General features: G+C 37.1%; 2 protein-coding genes and 1 long non-coding RNA gene across 5 annotated transcripts in view; 2 read left to right on the forward strand and 1 right to left on the reverse strand.

The window, feature by feature from the left end:
* LOC111875535 (dnaJ homolog subfamily C member 10) overlaps positions 1-7,306 on the forward strand; it is a gene marked incomplete in the record, with an annotated part of 27,140 nt that extends 19,834 nt beyond the window's left edge. The window contains 2 exon segments of the mRNA XM_033755855.1: positions 987-1,188; positions 4,111-7,306. Of these exon segments, the coding sequence (XP_033611746.1) occupies positions 987-1,188; positions 4,111-4,350 (442 nt within the window).
* Positions 7,307-7,410: 104 nt separating this feature from the next.
* The window catches only part of LOC111875552 (choline/ethanolamine kinase), a 33,280-nt gene continuing 21,283 nt past the window's right edge, over positions 7,411-19,407 (reverse strand). For both annotated transcript variants that reach the window (XM_023871889.2, XM_023871890.2), the window contains exons 6-9: positions 17,134-17,247; positions 14,486-14,747; positions 12,710-12,892; positions 7,411-8,948 (exon numbers count right to left, since the gene is read on the reverse strand). In XM_023871889.2, the coding sequence (XP_023727657.1) occupies positions 8,808-8,948; positions 12,710-12,892; positions 14,486-14,747; positions 17,134-17,247 (700 nt within the window). In that variant the 3' untranslated portion in view covers positions 7,411-8,807. The remainder of the gene's footprint in view (positions 8,949-12,709; positions 12,893-14,485; positions 14,748-17,133; positions 17,248-19,407) is intronic.
* Positions 9,912-19,407, forward strand: part of LOC111875553 — a 39,397-nt gene continuing 29,901 nt past the window's right edge. For both annotated transcript variants that reach the window (XR_002844744.2, XR_002844743.1), the window contains exons 1-2: positions 9,912-10,183; positions 11,832-11,945. This is a non-coding gene — a long non-coding RNA (uncharacterized LOC111875553). The remainder of the gene's footprint in view (positions 10,184-11,831; positions 11,946-19,407) is intronic.

Consider the following 19,407-nt stretch of genomic DNA (forward strand, 5'->3'; position numbering starts at 1 on the left):
ATCACTGTATCACACGCTCCCAATTACACACACGTCCGGATCTTCTTTCCGCGACGGCTGCTATACTCCAACTTGTAGTCGGCTGGCTGGAGAACTGTTGATATCGCACTCGCTCGTTGACTACTTAACTCAGCGATGTCCACATTAGAACTCGGAAATGTCTTCGGCGGTAGCCACACTGGAACTCGATCTCGAACTCGAACTCGAACTGATCGATACGCACTGTGCATCCACTTATATAGCTGCAGTGCTTGCCTGTGGCGTAATGAGTGCCACGTCANAAAGAAAAATAATGGCATTTCTTAATCCAGACAAAATTCTTAGTTGCGCTTCTCTACATAATCATAACATTTTAATACACATGTAATGGCCAGTCATGAATGCAGACTGTTTGTTCTGTAGAGAACACCATTAAGTGACTGGTTTCATGCACCAGTGATGTGTTTGTTGCTCCTGCATTTTAATGCTGTTAATATAATGGCTCACTCCTATAAAGCACTCTGTGTTATATAAGAATATATCGTGTTTTGGTGTGCTGTAGAACATACTGACTGGAACATTGAGGAAAGAATTGTTGGGGGTTCTGTAATATGTGGGTTATCTTCTGTTATTGTCATTAAATCACTGACATGAGTTTGAAGTACTGAATACTTATAGAACATAACAAAGTTGTTTTCCTGTTACCATATTATAATAAATTTCGACCACTAGTTTGACTTAGGTGGTGAGTTACCTATATTAAATTCGTAGAGATGTTGCATCACAAGTTACAAGTTATAACTGTACTGATTGAATCAGGCCTTGTGCTGCATTGTAAATTGATTTTTAGCAATTGTTTTTGTTTCAGTTTACTACAAGTTTCATTGTTTTGATGTTATTTGAAACTGGACATGGATAACGTTTATCACGGAAATGGAGTTGGAGATTTTATAATTTATCATTATTTTAATGTCGTGAAATTGCTTATGTGCTTTTAATTGTGACAGCATCTTCAGTGGCTTCCAGAGGGATGCACAATCCCTGCGACAGTGGTTGTTTAGCTTCATTCCTTCATCTGTTGAAGAGCTCACACCTGATAGTTTTGAACACAAGGTGTTGAATACTGATGAACCATGGCTTGTTGATTTCTATGCTCCATGGTGTGGACATTGTGTTGTGTTTGCTCCAGAGTTCCAGATTATTGCACAGGTACGGTGACATAGCTGAGTGATAAAATAGTTGTTAAGCATGTTTTTATAGTGGCATGTCTATTGAGACTTTGTTTTCTGAAGGTATTTGGTTTGAGTATTTTCCCAGTTATTGGGTATGCTAACCAAGAGTTTGTGTAGTTTCCTCAGCTCATCCAGGTGAATATCAGGGCAGCATAAATATCTTCAAGTAGACTGTGATAACCCTTTTTGTGAACCATTTCAGAGTGAGAGTTACTTTACGGTTGGTAATTTGCCTCCAGTCATTTTGTCTTGCCGCCATGCCTGTTGTGGCTCATGACCAGAAATTTTTTTTCAAGGGGAAGGGGGGAAAGTGATTGAACCTTGATGGTCATAGTCCTTGTGAAACATCCTGTGTCACAAGATTATGTGTTCTCATAGAAAACACATAGAAAATGCTCTGTTTTGCACTGTAATGGAGGGGATAAGGAGCACTGATAATTAAAAACAAAATATAATTGCAGAATCTGGAATTCCCACTATTCATGCTGCATTCAATCCTGAAAATCACTTATTATTCAGTGGTTGTGCTACTGGTCACTAAACAGACAAATAATCTTTGCAGCAGACAAAATCAGCCTTTCCTCAATGGCAGTACACCAAAAGGAAAAGCAGTAAAATAATAAAGCATGATGTTGCAACAGGGTTAGAAGATACAAAATTTCCTGCAAATCATCAAGCGTCACTGATATATATCACTGAAACACGTGTAATGAGGAACATTTAAATCATTATGGGGAACTATTAATCAATTTCCAAGGGGTTCTAAAATGGCTGGAGTTAATCTTCACGCAAATAATCGAGTGTCTACTGTATTTTTTGGGCTATTCCTTCTTAAATATTCTACTAAAGATATTTGAAAGAAAATAAATTGACAAATTCTGTAGTGTTACTTAGTTATTTTCAGTATAATTAATACAGCTTTCATAAATGGCAGTGTGATTATTGCCACACTAGTGTATTTCATTCATACGTTTCAATATTAATACAGCATGTTTTGGCCTTGCATGGCCACCCTTAAGTATATGAGGACAGACAGCAAAGTTCGCGAACTCGCCACCATGTGCTTGCCGTGGCACAGGGCAGAAACCTCAGTATGGTTTGATGACAGTGGCATATCAGGGTTGCACAGCTGTGTTGGTCTTTTATCTATGGCAGTCTCTTTCTGAGTGATGTCTATTACTGTCTGAGTGTGTTTTGGTGTGCTGTCACGAAAATGTTGGAGCTTGAATTAGTTGTTAAGCTTGGCAAGAGTGGAAGCGAAATCAGAGAGATGTTAGTGCAAGTTTATGGGGATAATGCTATGAAGAAAACGGCAGTTTAAAAATGGGTGACACGTTTTTCTGAGGGATGAGAAAGTGTCACGAAGGTGGTCGAACAGCCAGCAACAAGCAGAACTGAAGAAAGCATTGCAAAAGTTGGTCAGATTATGCGTGAAAATCGTCGGCTGACTGTCAGGAGCATAGCAGAGCAAGCAAACATCAACAGAGAAACAGAAAGATCTTGACATGAGGAAGGTGTATGCAAGAATGGTCCCAAAGGAGTGCACAGAAGAACAAAAGCAAAGAAGAGTAAAAATTTGCCAAGACCATTTGGAAAGGCAAAATGACATTTTGGGCCATGTCACCACAATTGAAGAAACATGGGTCTACCAATACAACCCTGAAACGAAGTGGCAGAGTGCACAATGGAAGACTACCAATTCTGCACAACAAAAAAGTTCCATCAGCTCTGGAGGCCATTCCACAAAACCAGTTCAAAAATGGTTTTGAAGGGTGGACTAGGTGCTGGCATCAGTGCATAGCTTCCCAAGGGGAGTAATTTGAAGGTGACCACAGTGATATTCAACGATGAGTTATGTCGCACTTTTACCGCGATGAGTTCGTGAACTTTATTGTCAGACCACATATCATGTGTTACAAATTTTTTCACTGTATCAACCCCCTATACTCAGGTCTCTGTTTGAGGGTCCTTGTGAAGGGCCCCTATTTGAAGCTAAAATGTTGGTATTCAATGGGCACCAGCCAATGATGGATCAACTCTTTAAGTGCCAAATATGGATAAACTCCATACCATTCAGGCACTAGCAGGGTGCACATATAGACAGGGATTCTAAACATAACTTTGTCATATTCAGGGATGCTGAAAACGTGTAGATCCATCAAAATCTCATAATTTATTGTTATCACCATCACAGTACTTTCTCATGCTACAAATACTTCATAAGGGATAGTGGTCCTGGCATTGTGTTCCCATTTATACTCGTATTATTACAGTCGGGAAGATGTACACTTCCTGTATGGAAGTATCTTGTATTTATCATTATTGTCTGAATACTGCCTATAGTATACAGTTTGATAATTACTGATGCAGAATATTTGTTCATGTGAGATTCCACTTGGATCATCCGTCCACTGAGCTCTCCAATGAAAGGATGGACTCCACTAGAATTCTGACTGTTGTGGTCTTTACCAAATTCAGTTTCAGCTCCCACTGCAAGATTGTACTCATATGTTGCTACTGTGTCTTCATGAAGCTCACTTTCACAGTCAAATCATATTGCTTCATTAGAGTTTCTGTCCATAATTAGCTCTTCAAGATTTGTGCCATTATGAGAATGTTTTGTGTTGAAAATAATATCATCTGCGTATATGTATGACCATGCATACTCATACATGCAGGCACGATGGGAATATATGAGTATGTCATAATTGATGAGGGATTGCTTTACTTCATAGTGGAATTCATCTTAGTAACATATCATGAAAAACTGGGCTTTGACATGTTCTGTATCTGGAGGCGCCATCACCAAATGTAGATCTGATGAACAAAAATGAATTGAATTGAAAAAAAAATAATGAAAAACTGTATTATATTAATGAGATTTTGTTGGATGTTACAGAAACTAGAGGGAAGGGTACTTGCAGGTAAAGTGAACTGTAACACATTCCAATACTTGTGCCATGAAGCCGGCATATCCAGTTACCCTACTGTGATGCTGTACTATGGTGATAATCGACAGTACCAGGGAGATGAGATTCCAAGTCAGTCAGCAAATCACATTATTGCCCACACAGAGCGTGTATTATCACAGCACCAGCAGAAGCACCAGCAATCTCAGCTACTCCATGATGAATTTTAAGTATATCAATTCATTCTGTGATAATGTGTTTGTAAATATCATGTGATATCACCCTCTACAGATGACTCTAACAGGGTGTGAAATTTAAAGTAGGTTTGCTGCTTACCGTTGCTATATGGTTTTCTTACTATCCATGCAGGCAGGCAGGAGGAAGACCTTACCATTTATTATTACTCAAATATTAATAGTTTCTAATAACTATTAACCACTCACTTAACTAGCCAGTGAAGTGATGTCTAGCTTCACAATCCAAGGTTTACCCATCTCTCATTTTGCTGGTACAGCACTATTTGATCAAGATGAGAGTGTTCACAATTGAAACAATTTATACAGGCCCTCATGTACGTGGGGAATACAGTTTGTGATTTGGAGTTTAATCTCTGTATTCCTCACATAATAATATTTGAAAAAAGTTATGTTGTGATGAAATTAGCTAAGAGCAAGATACTTCATGAGGGGAGGCAAAATCTATGTGAATTGAATAGATGGAATGCATATCTTCAGAACAAAATAGATGTTATATTCTAAATTATAAAATGTAAAATTACGGTCCAACTTATTGTGATGAAATTTATGCAGATTAGAATAATTTCCATGCAGTAATATCATTTGGGAAGAAAAATGAATTTCAAATAAATATGTTTCAGTATTTCAAATGATATTCAGTAATTAATATAAAAGTGTTAATTAATGTATAAAAGGTCCATGGCTCAAGTAAACTCGACCATGGGATGTTGCAGGATTTGTTGCAACATATTAATTCAGGTATGAGACAGCAGATAGACTCTTGTCCTTCAAGTATATTCAGATGTGGAAGTTAAAGGGTTAAAGTATGTTGGTGTCAGGAGAAATGTGAGGCAACAGGACATTAAAATGATAATCAAGGAAACAGAAAAATTGTAACTTATGTAACATATTTGTTCTTTCTTTTATTTGTCAACAGCAGTCACTGCACCACACATCATGGTCACATGGTTAGCATTCCTGTATTTCATTTGGTAGGCATTAACTATTATGTCAACTGTTTGTTCTTTTTTAACAATGGCCATCAAATGCTAATGGGAATGTTGTGAATACAAAGTGTGTATAACTGTGACAAGTTCATAACTTCATCAGTGTTGGTGTACATATCAAGTGTATTCTTATTTCAGTATCCACCCTAGTGCCCCATTAATTCTCACAACTCCTTCTTGTAGCTAGTTCTCAATGCTGTTGCCTCTACCTTCAATTCTGCCATGGAGATGGAAGGTGCAGGTCCCTTTGAAATATTTGTGACCACCTACAGGACCACAATCTAAATTCCCAGTTCCATGGAAACCTCAATGCTTTTATATCTTTCCTTTCCATGAGACACTGAAGTAAACAAGCATGTTAAGATATTCGGGATGAGGATACATGTATCTAACTTTCTCTGTAATGCATACCATATTCCAGCAACTAAAATATTTCAGAGCTTTAAAACACAACCTTTTGTAATATGGAGCTTTATTAGTTTTGCATATGTCAAAACCCAACTTCCACATCCATTCAGAAGTGGTAAGACAGTCATTAATTGCAATATTATATTTAAGCATCCTGTTGCATTTATATATCTTTCATGCACAATAATTCAGTCCTCGGTGCAACTATTTTCACTTTTATTTCTCCTCCTTGCAACATGTTTCGGCCTCAAATGGCCATCATCAGGTGTTTTGTCTACGCCAAAACTGTCGTACTGCTCAAAATATATAAGATGTTCACTTATTTATAAAATTGCATATGTGATGTTTGTTATTTAATTTACTTGATGTACACTCGATATTTATTTGCATTGATTAGTTTCACTCACTTTCAAATTTAATTTTGGCTTGAAATTTCTTAAAATTTCATAAAATATATAATTCTTGCACCTCTTGTTTGTTACATTAGCAGAACTCAAAGTTATTCACAATGACCTGAGGCTGTGAGAATTGAGATTGCTTCTTGCTGGTTTCTTACTTAGCTTCTGCATCAGCACTGAATATGGAAGCAATGTGTTCCTCAGAAATGTTGGTGGATTTTACCAGCACATTCTAGAAGACAGTACTATTCAATAAAGAATTATGTCATGTATATACAGGATCACTTGGCCATGTTCTAGTCCATCTTTCATCTTTGTAATGGAATAAAGTGTGATGTTTGTCCAGGCACAGATGTACCCAAAGTATCACTTGGTACTTCAAATACTCATGTCTGCTCTCATGCCTCTTGTTATTGCTTTCGGTGTGTGGAAAGAAACTGCACATTCCATTATTGGTCTTTCCTTGGATGTAGCAGGAGTATAGGAGACAGGAAATGCCACTTGGTCAGTCAAGGGTGATGAATGAAATGGTGACCATCATGTGTGACATAAACTGATGTCTCCAATGAACTGCTGCACCATCTGTTACATACATATGACAATTTTGTAATTGGATCTTTCAGCCTGTTCATGATGGTGAAATCTGATGTTCACCTGATTTTCTATCCTGATGAGATTTGATTTACATGGTCACAGAACAGCAGACACTGGTATCCACAAAATCCAAGACTAATACACAGGGTTTCATTATGTGATTCTAAAACTGGCCTATGATGCAGTATGAGTACAGATACAACAATTTAATCAGATTTCTTCAAGGAAAAAAATTAATTCAGAAAGGTACATGGAGGAGATAATCTGCACAATTTTTGAGTGGCTAACAGATGAATGTTGGGATATATTAATATAAGAAATGGTCATAATATACAAAGCAACAGATTTATGGTTTTATTTATGCTTGAGTAATATGTATATATTACCAGACTTAAAAATATTGTCACATTATTTTGAATTTTTACTGTTTGATTTTCAATGTAATCACTTCATTATAATATATGCAGGAAGAGAAAAGAAATGTATGTACAGTCTACAGTGAAAAAGATATTGCTGAAATTGAATAAAGATTTTGTAAAATTACGTCTTGCTTTGGTAGGCAGTCGTCAGATCATCTGAGGTACAAGAATAATAATACTGGCAAGTATATTTGTATCAAGTGTACATTTTCAATACAATAGTGTCAGTTCTATAAAAAACAATTCTTATAGGCCCAAGAATTTTCAGCATGCAGGTTCACACTTTAAGGATGTGCTGTAACAATACCGATGATGTTCCATCAAGGAACTGCCATATTTCAATTTAGTCATAAAAATGACAATCACTTTTCTCCATAGTAACTGTAGTCTGAAGCTGCCAGAGTTAGATAATCCATGATGCTTAAATTATGAGTATACATTGCCATATGCCATAAATACATAAAGAGTTCGTCCTCATGCACTGTCAACACATAAAACTTTATACAGAATACTGTTACAAGTTTATTTTATTTCAGATGTTTTGTGTCTGTAGAATTGTTACAGAATGTGAAACTTGGATAGAAAAATAAACACTTTATCAACCTTTCTTTCAGACCATACTGCGACCTTCTATTTGTTATATATGGCCTGCAGACTTTATCATGTTGTAAAGACCCGAGAAGTTAGGCTTGTGGCAAAGTTGACAGGAACCTACCAAGCAAATTGTCTCATGTAGTAACACTTCTGTCCTGCATTGAGGAGGTGCTCAGTATAAATCTCAGCTTAGGCACCAGCTGTTTTGGTTAGGGTCTTCATGGTTTTCCCCAGTCCCTCTAGGTAGATTCTGGGATAGTACTGCAAATTGGCCATAACTACTTTCTTTCACATCTTTTCTAATTCATCATTCACCAATCATATTATTTGATGCTGTACTACTGACTTCATTAAATAAACTATTTGAAACTTTGTGGCAGGAAATTCGTGGGGGTGGGATCCATCCAGTTGCTCCATGAAAATCATGGTATTTCATTTAAAAGTCACATTTTTTTTAGTTTTAGAGTTTTTAACTATTTTATTTAGGAATCGGTAACAAATTTCACTCGTGCAAGAACGTTAATGTTGCTGACTTTTTTTGTAATGACGTCAAATATGTGGAAGAAAACAGTTACAGAATACTTTGAGGTACTTGACATTTGCATGGAGGGACTGAGCCAAACCATGAAAACTCTCAGAATAGCCAGTCTCTGGGATGAGATCTGAAATCAAAATATGGAAATTAAAAAGCAGGATGGTCTCTAGTGGCATGATGCTCATACAAAGTTTCATGAAAATCTGTCGGGTGGTTCAGAAGTTACAAAGGGCAGCAGACACACATGTATGATAGGCCATAAGACTGTATTTTCATATAGAATAAGAATGTAACTTCCTACTGATGTCAAAAACCAATTTACACAAAAATGGACTTAACTAATTTTTTCATGTATACAGGTGGCTTTTATCTCCAGTTTCAGATTCTGCAGAAGAGGAGAACAGTGTTGTCGTGTTGATTTCCTAGACTTGCAGGTCACAGCCAGTGTTTGTAGCAGTCTTGCAGACACCCAAGTGTCTTCCCTCTGACACTTCAGTTAACTGGATTTATACTGTGCCACATGACACAGAGACTTCATAAGCTCTGCTATGCTCTCAGATCCTGGTGATTCATCTAATTTACTGAAAAGAGATGCTTTGTGTTTGAAGTATGCTTCAAATCTTACTTCACCATATTCCTGAAACAGGAGAGTTTGTTATGATGTATGTTTCCTTCATTGCTTCAACAGTTCCTTTGCAAATTGTTTGGCAGATTTGCAGTAATATGATATGCGACTATTAATAACCAGAACAATTCTGTAAAAAGAACTCTCTTGGACACTAGTCCTTTGTGTGTGCGCTCACTTTGAACAACACACTTCCCAATTGATTCCATATAAAAGCTATCTTGTCACCAACTTTCATGACTATAGTCACTTTTTAATTTTGTGCATGATTGCAACATCTCTGCCTCATGTCACTCAGTGCACCAATAAGGATGAAGCACATCACACTGACTGACATACATGTATCAGTGAATTACAGTCACTCTGAAGAATGCCATCTTCTGGGATGTGGCGTCTCCATCTTCAGGGAGGCAATACGTTCCTCCAAAACATCAGTTTTACACAAGATCTTCACAGCGCCGCATCCCAGATGGTATTCTTCATAGTCACTGCTGTGAAAACATCAAATTTTATACAGTCACTATGCATGCTGACCCTGATGATAGAGACGGTACATGTAAGTTATATAGTAGCATATAACTGTGTACATTATGTATCATCTAATAACAATGATAATGAATAGTGAGTCAGCTGGGATGTGGAAGGAAATGGTGTTGGACTCTATGGGCCATAAAATAAAAGCTTCTGACAGTTGGCTGGTGAAAATATGAACTGGGTACCTTCACATTAAGACTAAAGCAGTGCTCCTCTTTAAAAAAACGAACTCCATGGCTTCAGTCCACAAGCGACCGAGCGAGCGACCGACGCTTTGTCGGCGAAGTTAGTGCCAACTTTAGCGGATGGAGGGTGTCGCGTAGTCAACGCAACGAATTCCCACGGCCGTTAATTTCGGTTTTCTAGACCCCTCTTTAGACAGGGGAAGTCACATAAAATTCTAACAAACAAAATACTATAACTGCATACATATATCCTTACAGTAACTGCCAGAAAGTCATCAAATTTTGTCTCATATCATTAATCACTGAAAGAGAAGGCACATCCTCAATCTACTGAATCCTATACATCTTGAGGTGCACTGCTCTAGGAAGACTGACTATATGAGGGATATTCGGAAAGTCCAGGGAATTTTCTTCTCAAATATGGCAGTGCTGCCGGGTGAGATGGGAACCGTATGACAATGCAGTTCACCGGCCACAGTCTGGGCAACGTTGTGTTCGAAGTTGTTTCAAAATCCCACCAAATGTAAGGTTAGTACAATAATTCGATTTCTTCACGCAAAAGGAGAAATTGCTGCTGAAATTCATCGCCAACTTGTTTCTGTTATTGCGAAGATGTTATGAACAGGCAAAAGGTGGCAAAATGGTGTGAATTTGAAGTGGGAAGAAGTGATGTTCATGATGAAATAAGGAGTTGTCACTGATGAAATCACCCCCAAAATTTATGAAAATTCGTGCTGACAGACCCGGGGATTCTTGCAGAAATTTTTTAAAAATTTTAAATATGCTACCTCTAGCATCCCTGTACATACTCTCCTTGGCTCTGTTTGTGGTTAGTAATAAATCACTGTTTATACAAAATTTTTAAATTCATAATTTTAATACCAGGAATAATTTTTTTCAAGTAACGACTCACTTGATGTTTCATAAAAGTGCCGCCTATGCAGGCGTTAAGATATATGACCATCTTCCAGCTGACATTAAGGACTTGGCATGTGATATTAAAAGCTTTAAAAAAAGCATTACAAATTATTTACATGAGCATTCTTTTTATGCTGTGGATGATTTTTTATGCGTTAAACTAGATAAGTATTTCTGATGGCAATAGTAACATCATTGTATCAATATTTACAGTGTTCTATTATTTTTTTTTTTTCGATAAAATCTTTTAATGATTGCATGTCTCATAATTATTAATATTGTACTGTCTTGTATTCGTTTTTTTACTTTTCTATATAAATTGGTTGTACCAGTATGGATCAACAGAAATAAAAAAATAAATTAAATTAAATTAAATTGTAACTTACGACAGGATAGACAGCTAGTGTCTTGTTGAAATTAATGATTAACATCATGGTCAAACATCTTGTTTGTCAGTGTGCTAATATGTTAAGCAATTGATCTCATGCTTTGGGCATAGTATAAGAAATTTCCAAAGCCCTTCAGAGTTTTAGCATGAGTGCCATTCTGTTAATGGAAGGTTAGTTCAATCAAGCCCAGTGCATTACAAAACCTGTGAAATCTGGAGCCAGTAGTATACTGTAGGCCCTAGTTGGGTGCATTCTGAAAATTTGCAGAAGGGGCATTAGATTGTTATGAGATATATTTGATTTGTTTCATTCTGGTCCGTCACACTAACAGTATTATAAAAAGTTAAACAGTTTCGTCCAGTGTGACTGGTCACACTGGACAGAACTGTTTAATTTTTATAATGAGATATATTTAATTTAAATTCATAAACTATTTCCAGTCACTTTTTGGTACTCAGCATTTCTTGACATCTTTTCCTGGATGGTAAGTGACTTCAGTTCTCCATATTCTTTTTGTGGCATTTTTCTTTACTTTGAATCAGAATTTAAGTAACTGATATCAATAACTATCAGAGAACTAAGTCATGTAGATTGTTGGATGAAAAAACCACAAAGCATCCAACAGTTAATTCTAATTCACATCACACACCACTGGATAAGTAGTGTTTTGGCTTCATAGTGTATCTAAACAGGTGAAGAAATGCTTATGTGCAATCTATGGTAACTATAAATACAGTGATTTGTGGCAACTTTCAAGCACCTTGTATCTATTAATAATATGTAAGGGAAATATCTACCCCTTCCAGAACCTGTTAATATTACCTAACTGCCACCAACTGTCATAAACCTTCACCTCTCATTTGTTGTAGTACTGGGAGCTACCAACAACCCATAAATACACGCTAAAGGAGACTGCCTTTCTAACTGATGCAGCCTGGCAACCAGTTAAGAACCCTGAGGCTTGAACGTCCAGCAAGAGTAAGGTAAGAAGAGATGGACAGGAAATAAAAGTCTATGAATTGGAGGACCAGTTGTGGTGTTGATATATGTTTCCTCAACTTTACAGCCTTTTGTAATATTTACTTGTTGGTAGCATATAAATCCTGTTTTTTTTTAAAAAGCTTTTCCTTGTTAAAATTCAGTGAAACAGCTTAGATGCAAGCAGAAGAGTTCTCACATAGTATTACTTGACTTTTACTATAACATTTAAAATGTTTAAGGTAAGTGTATTCGAGTATAAGTGACTCACTATGCAGACAGGTGTACTGCCATATATTGTCTTTGACTCTGTATGGAATACTGTTGGAAGAAATGAAGTTGGTCAGATATTATGAGAAACTGAGTGGAAACAGATGATTGTGATAATGATGATGACAACACACAATTGTGATGGGAGGAGAAAGACATTTAGTTTGTTTAATGATACTATCAGTTACTCAGTCTGTAGCATCAGATCATCTGAAGATTGTGCATTATGAAGTGGAGAGGCAGTGGATATGGCCTAATTTTAAGGTGCTATCCTGGCATTTGCCTGAAGGATCTGAGGAAAACCATGAAGCCCTCAATCTCAGCCAAGATTCAAACCAGGAACTTCCTGAATACAAGTCAGAATTGTTAGCATTTGATGCAACTTGCAAGAAAGGCACAATAAGCAACTGCTTAAGGTGACAAAATTAATAGTGTAAGGATGTCAGTTCATTTGAAAGACCCACTATTAAGATTCAACTGTTAAAACAGAAATACTCACCCAGTAATCAAAGGGAATTGTGGAAATGCTGGCATAGCAAAGACTCCATAAGCCCCAGAAGAAGTGTGATGCAAGTGTGAATGCTTGGAGTTCTCTGAGCAATTGATCCATCTCTTCTCTAGTTACAGCTTGCAAGCTCTGTTTCCCCTGCACTGCCTGTATGTAGCTCTCCAAGAAGTGTTCCTGGTGAATATATAGGCACTTAAATGTACATGTAAATGGTACCCTACAATGAACTTCAAAGGAAGAACAATGAAAGAGACTGAACTGAAGTTCTGCATTGTTTATATGGAAGTGAAGCCTAGACTTTAAAGAAATGGTATCTAAAGGCAGTACTAGCTTCTGATATGAAGCTTTTAAGAAGAGTTACTGGCTGTCTGTCAGGAATGAATAAATTTATAGAAAATATATCAGACAAAAGGAAATGAATTAAACACCTGTATGTAATGAAAAATACATGAAATCCAAACAAGCCTTTTCAGTATAGACAAAGAGGGAGAAATGATCTCGGACAACAGCAAGAATGATAGGCTTACTGAAGCCAGAAACCAGGTCATTGGCCTAATCGCTGAAGAACAAGGAGGAAGAAGCGAAAGAAGAAGAACTGAGGCCTCTACACTTTATATACACTATTGCTGACAGTATGTTGCAGAGTTTCTAAACTTCCAGACCATCTACACAAACTTAATGTCATTTATTAAAAAAAATCAAAAAGAAGTTTTAAAATATTGTATATTTTGTACCTGATATGACATACTAGATGTGCATTAATAAGAATATATCAAAAAGTTTCTTACTTAATTAAGCACTATGCCATGAAGACATATGGGGGAATGGAGGTATAGCTCCACCATTCTAGATGTAAGCATTAGATGGAGTCTAGTGGTCAGCTTCACGCCCCGGCCGCTTTAACCCATGGGAAATTGCCACAGGTACCCATTGGATAAGAGGCTGGGTGGGCCCCAGAGCTGGTCTGTACACAGCAGAGAAGAAAGAAATCTTTCCATGCCAGGAATCACATGCAGACCATCCAGCACATATCTTGTCACTATACTGACTGAGCTATCCCGACTTCTAAGAATATGTCAATAACAGAATTAAGGGCTTTTAAAAGAAAAAAAAATATATCACCTATCTTCTGGAATGTAATGCCATATAGACTGGCAGAAGTTCACCGATGTTTTGAAGTAACATACTGACTCCATGTTCTGAATCAAAAAGTACCCGAGCAAGTTTCCGCCAAGAAGTAGGTCATAGTATGTTCCTCAGAGACATCAGAGAACTTCTGTCAGACTATCCTGGAAAGGGTATTTTTCGAGGTCACTGCTCTGAGAACTTTAAATCTAAAGAATGCCCAATCCACTATAAAATAGTTCTTTTGATATTTCTATCATCAGCCTTGTATGAAATGTTATGTTCCATGGTGCTAAAAGAAACAGATATTTGTAACATCGTTCTTAATTAGTTTTCTGAGTGTCAAAACCCAACTTCCATATCCATTCAGAAATGCTGGTACAGTCCTAACTTTGGCTAACTTCATCTGACATGGTAATCGTATTTACATGCAATATTGCAGTAGAGGTAGGTGAAGTGTCTTACTTTTTCTGAAAGCTGTTCATTGATATTTAGACCCTTTCCAACAACAGACAGTATCTTCTTTTCATAAATTAGTACCATATTCTTGTGCCATTTACTGGAATTATAAATTGCTATTATAATCAATGATTATATGCAGTTGTGTTCCTCTTGCAGGACAGTCACGTTGCATACACATACCTGCTGTTTCAGTGATGGATAGTTGTCATGTGATACCCAGAAGTAAGGGGAGTTTTCATTGGTGTAATCATACAGCCATTCACACATGTGGTTGGCAATGTCAAAGCCCCGGTAGTTATATGAGCAGAATTCAAAATCAATGACAACAAGCTCAGGATGTGGGTGTTGAGACATTTGTGCATCCAGCCTGAGTAAAATGTTTCCCTCTTGCAAGTCATTGTGGCAGAACACCACTGGAGAATTTATGCTCGTGAGGAACTCCCTGTGAAACAGAACTCGCTTGTAAACTTGTTGACTCATGCGTACCAAGTATGCCTCAGGTCTTTGCAACTGAATCATGGGCTAGAAGTTTGTTCATAATGACACTATACAAATTACAAAATAATTCCTTATCAATTTGAATGAAGTGTATTTTCATAACCCTACATGGTGATTTCTATTATGAAGTTAGCCAAAAATGTAAAGAAATTACTATGTTAGAGTCAAATTTAATATCTTTCAAAGAGACATTTCAAGAACTTTAAGTCAAAGCCAAAATTCAAGGATTCTGTCTTCTGGAATGTGTATTTGTTGAAAGTCAGCTGGTGTTTTGGGAGAACATGTCATGTGCAATATGTTGGTTGACTTTCAGTGGACTATATTGCATTATATGCCAGAAGAGAGGCCTGTGAGAACCACAATAAAATTCCTAGCACACTCAAAGATATGAGTATAATGTTTGTCCAACGGATTATGTCTTCCTATTTTGTAAAACTTATTTTCTCTGTTTGTTAAAAAAATTACTACAACATTGATAACAAAATCAGCAAGCATTGTGTTAAAGTTTTACTTTGTACAAACGAGACTTGGAATGGTGATTATGAAAAGAGAAAGTATGAACAAAGATTCTGCCTCTGCAAACGACTAAATATTGTATGACTATAACTTCATGTTAAATCTTGGACTGATAAAAAAATTATTTAACCGAGATTAATTCTACAGTTCAGCATTAAAAGCAAACATTTTGATTTATATTGCCACATGTTAGTGATTAGATGCAGGGTGTGGACTGATAATTGGATTTAATGAATGCTTATAACTCGTAACACCCATAAGTACAAATAACACCTTCACTAGTCTACACACTCTACAAATCACGACTGCTGCAGCACACATAAAGCCTTCTGTCTGTTCAATAAACTTATTCAAGCAGGAGGCGAAATATTACGTTCTAAGATCCATAAGGTAATTAATTCTGTTTGGAATAAGGAAAAATTGCCTAATCAGTGGAAGGAGTCGATTATTGTACCAGTGCACAAGAAGGGTGATAAAACTGGCTGTAGTAATTATCAAGGGATATCACTGCTAGCAACTTCATACAAAATTTTATCCAATATTCTTCTCTCAAGGTTAAGTCCATACACAGATGAAATTATTAGGGATCATCAGTGTGGGTTTTGACATAACAGATCAACTACTGATCAGATCTTTTGCCTATGTCAGATAATGGAGAAAAAATGGGAGTACAGTGAGACAGTACATCAGCTATTCATAGACTTCAAGAAAGCCTATGATTCAGTTTGGAGGGACATATTGTACAATATTCTGATAGAGTTTGGGGTACTCATGAAACTAGTTAGGCTGATTAAAATGTGTTTAAATGAAATGTATAGTAAAGTCCGTATAGGTCTCATAATTTTTTTATCCAGAATGGTCTAAAGCAAGGAGATGCTTTATCGCCACTCCTTTTCACCTTTACTTTAGAATATGCCATTAGGAAGGTCCAGGGAAACCAGGCTGAACTGACAACTAGAGAAGACTATAAAAGACTGAGGCTTAATGATTTGTAAAGTGTGTAGATCAGTGATAGCACTGTAATTACTTGTACATATGAGTCAGGTGTATAAGTGGTCAATGAATTCATCAATCCACACCCCATCTCTAGTCACATGTACTACATGACAATATCAATTCCTATGGTGATACATTTCTTCATGTCAGGGTATTTTGTACTTCAGTGTTGCATTTTACATTAACTCATCAACTTCTCCAGTTTGTCCCTGCATCAGTATGTGTAATAGCATACCATTAACATTAAGTCTGTATTAAGCAGCCTCCGTAGTCTAGGGGTAACGTTCCCACCTCATGACTCAAGGTACGTGGGTTCAAACCCGGCGGAGGTCGTGGAATTTTTAAGGGCGGAAAAATTCAGGGAACAAGTCCTCCGGGAGGGACTTTAAGCTGTGGGTCCTGTGTCGTAGATTTACGGCACGTAAAAGATCCTCATGTCTCTAGGAGACCTCAGCAAAATTAGGCAAAATGTTTCCCGCCCAAGTAGTTTCCAATGCCTCCGGTAGATGGGGAAGTTATTGGGTACCATTGCCAGTAGAGGTCTGACCTCGCTGGCAGAAAGGGGAGAGTTATCGGGTACCACTGCCAGTAGAGGGCCAACCTCGCTGGCAGAAAGGGGAGATAGCGGGCACCAGTATTGGTAGGATATGGAGACAGTAGAAATTAAAGGGGGACGTACAATAGACTATTAGTCACGGTGCATGGGGGAACCCACGCCCTCTATACTGAATAACTGAATAACTGAGAAGTCTGTATTAAAAAAAAATTCTAATCATCTACTTTTGCCTTATGACAGATGTATAATGCACATAACTCACTTCAACCAGTCAAGTTCAAGCCTGAGACTGTAACTCATGAGTTTTTCAGTCCTTGCTTTTGCCACAAGGTTTTCATACTTTAAGCTCATAAACTCTTGGATGCTGTCCAGCCACCTGAAACACAGATTCCTCTGTTTGATTTATTCATAATATTACAATGATTTATACTCATTAAACCACTTTTACTGTTATTGAAGAAACATACATCAGCTAGCTGTGTGTTAATCAATATTTTCTAGACTGAATAGAAGTTCAGCATGAAAGCAACAAATAAGTATAAATAAAAGAAGTTAATATTGACAGTGTACTTAATAAAGCACCACGATATAAAGACGTATGAGGGCTCAAGATATAGCTCCACATAGTCATAACCTTGGTGCTAGGTAAGACTGAGTGTTCAGCTTAATGCATTAGCTGTTTCATCACTGGAGAGAGCCTGTAATACATGATAAATAGGAGACTGAAATAGCCTAGAACAGGCATATCCAGTGCGTCGGTCGCGGGATGATTTTTGCTCGATCTCATAGGCCTATAAGGAAATTATACGTGAAAAGCATGTAAATTCAGTTGTAATATAATATGATTATGTTCAGATTTTGAAGGGAAAATACGTATTAGTCATTCCTATTTTTCTGTTCTTATGTAGCTTATGTGAGAATTGCTTTACACTTGTGTTAAGTGAACTGTGGGGAAGTCCCTAATCTATCCTTATCACGTGAACTCTTATTTCATCACTTGTCATATCAGCTGCGTGTGTTCTGATGCACGAGTGATCGACAGAACGTGTGATTCACTTCGTTTTCTCCCTCCAGTCAATTGTGAATCCCCATACGTTGAACTAACAAGTGAGACGTATTATTATATTAGCTGTTAGTGGAGATTTGTTGCTTTGCTGTGCATTAAACAAATATAGACTTTGGGGATGAGCTCAGTGTAATCAAAGGGACAGTGAATGCTCTGCCTGCGTTATTTTATTAATTTCGAAAACGTCTGTGTGTGTGCGTCAGATAAGACAGTTACCTCAGTATAGCGGAAAATGCAACGCCTCAGTATCCTTGCCACAAATGAGTAATCTGGAACGTCATTATAATGCTCTCCATAGCAATAAGTATGATGCTGATTTTCCACCCAAAAATGAAATTCGTAAACTTAAGCTCAAAGAACTTAAATTGAAATTAGCTGCTCAACAACAGTTGATGGCAAAACCAAGGTCACTTTCTAACAATGCAGCCAAATCATCCTTCAAGGTCAGCAGTCTGGTCATTAAAAATGCAAACCTTGCATTGAAGGGGAATTTGTAAAAGAGTGTTTTCTTGAAATAGCTGATAATCTTTTTGAAGGATTTAAAAATAAGAAAGAGATCATAGCTACTATTCAAGATCTTCAGTTATCAAGAAACACCATTTTGCAGCGAATAGAAATGATGTGTGGAAACATAACTGAACAGTTGTTGAAAGATGTTTCCAATTGTGTTGCTTTTACAACAAACATCATGTGTTGTGTATTTTTACAAATATGTTTGCTTAAAGCGAGGTATGACGATAGGAGGGGGTGGTAGATCACTGGCAGTTTTGGCTCTAAAAAGTCGATCACAACCTGTTTGAAGTTGGACATGCCTGGCCTAGAACAGTCCTGGTCATTGTGGAAAAGAGAAAAATTTCTCTAATCCATAATGGGATTCAAATCCTGGTCACTCGGTTGTCCAGCCTGTATGCCAGTGACTATACTAACTGAGCTAAGTATACATATATATAAATATATATGGAGCAAGGATGACTGAGAAGGTACAGAAATGTTCTGGATGCTTTGGATCAATTCCTGGCAGGGGAAAAAGATTTTTCTGTGCTACACAGTGTCCAGACTGGCTCTGGGATTCACCCAGCCTTCTAGGCAAGGGCATGAAGCTGACCACTTTCCTCAATCTAGTGCTGAGATCAAGAATAGTGGAGTTATACCTCCACTCCCCCATATGTCTTCATGGCTTGGTGCTTAATTAATTAAGCACAGAGGCAACTTTACCTTATTTCTTTTTATATATATATACACATTTTTTTACCTTTCCAAACACAAATTTAAGGAATCTGTTAGTTACATTTCACTTTTCACTGTGGAATTCTTCAGATGCAAATTTAAATTATGCAGCCAAATGTATGTTCCATCATTGCATGCTACACACTCCCTATTTTAATAGATGAGAGGAGAATATGGTAGCAAAGCATTGGCTGCAGGTATTTTAATTTAACAATTTATTATTATTGTTGTTGTTATTATTAT

This window comes from Cryptotermes secundus, unplaced genomic scaffold (genome assembly GCF_002891405.2).
Source record: "Cryptotermes secundus unplaced genomic scaffold, Csec_1.0 scaffold468, whole genome shotgun sequence".
Lineage (NCBI taxonomy): Eukaryota > Metazoa > Arthropoda > Insecta > Blattodea > Kalotermitidae > Cryptotermes > Cryptotermes secundus.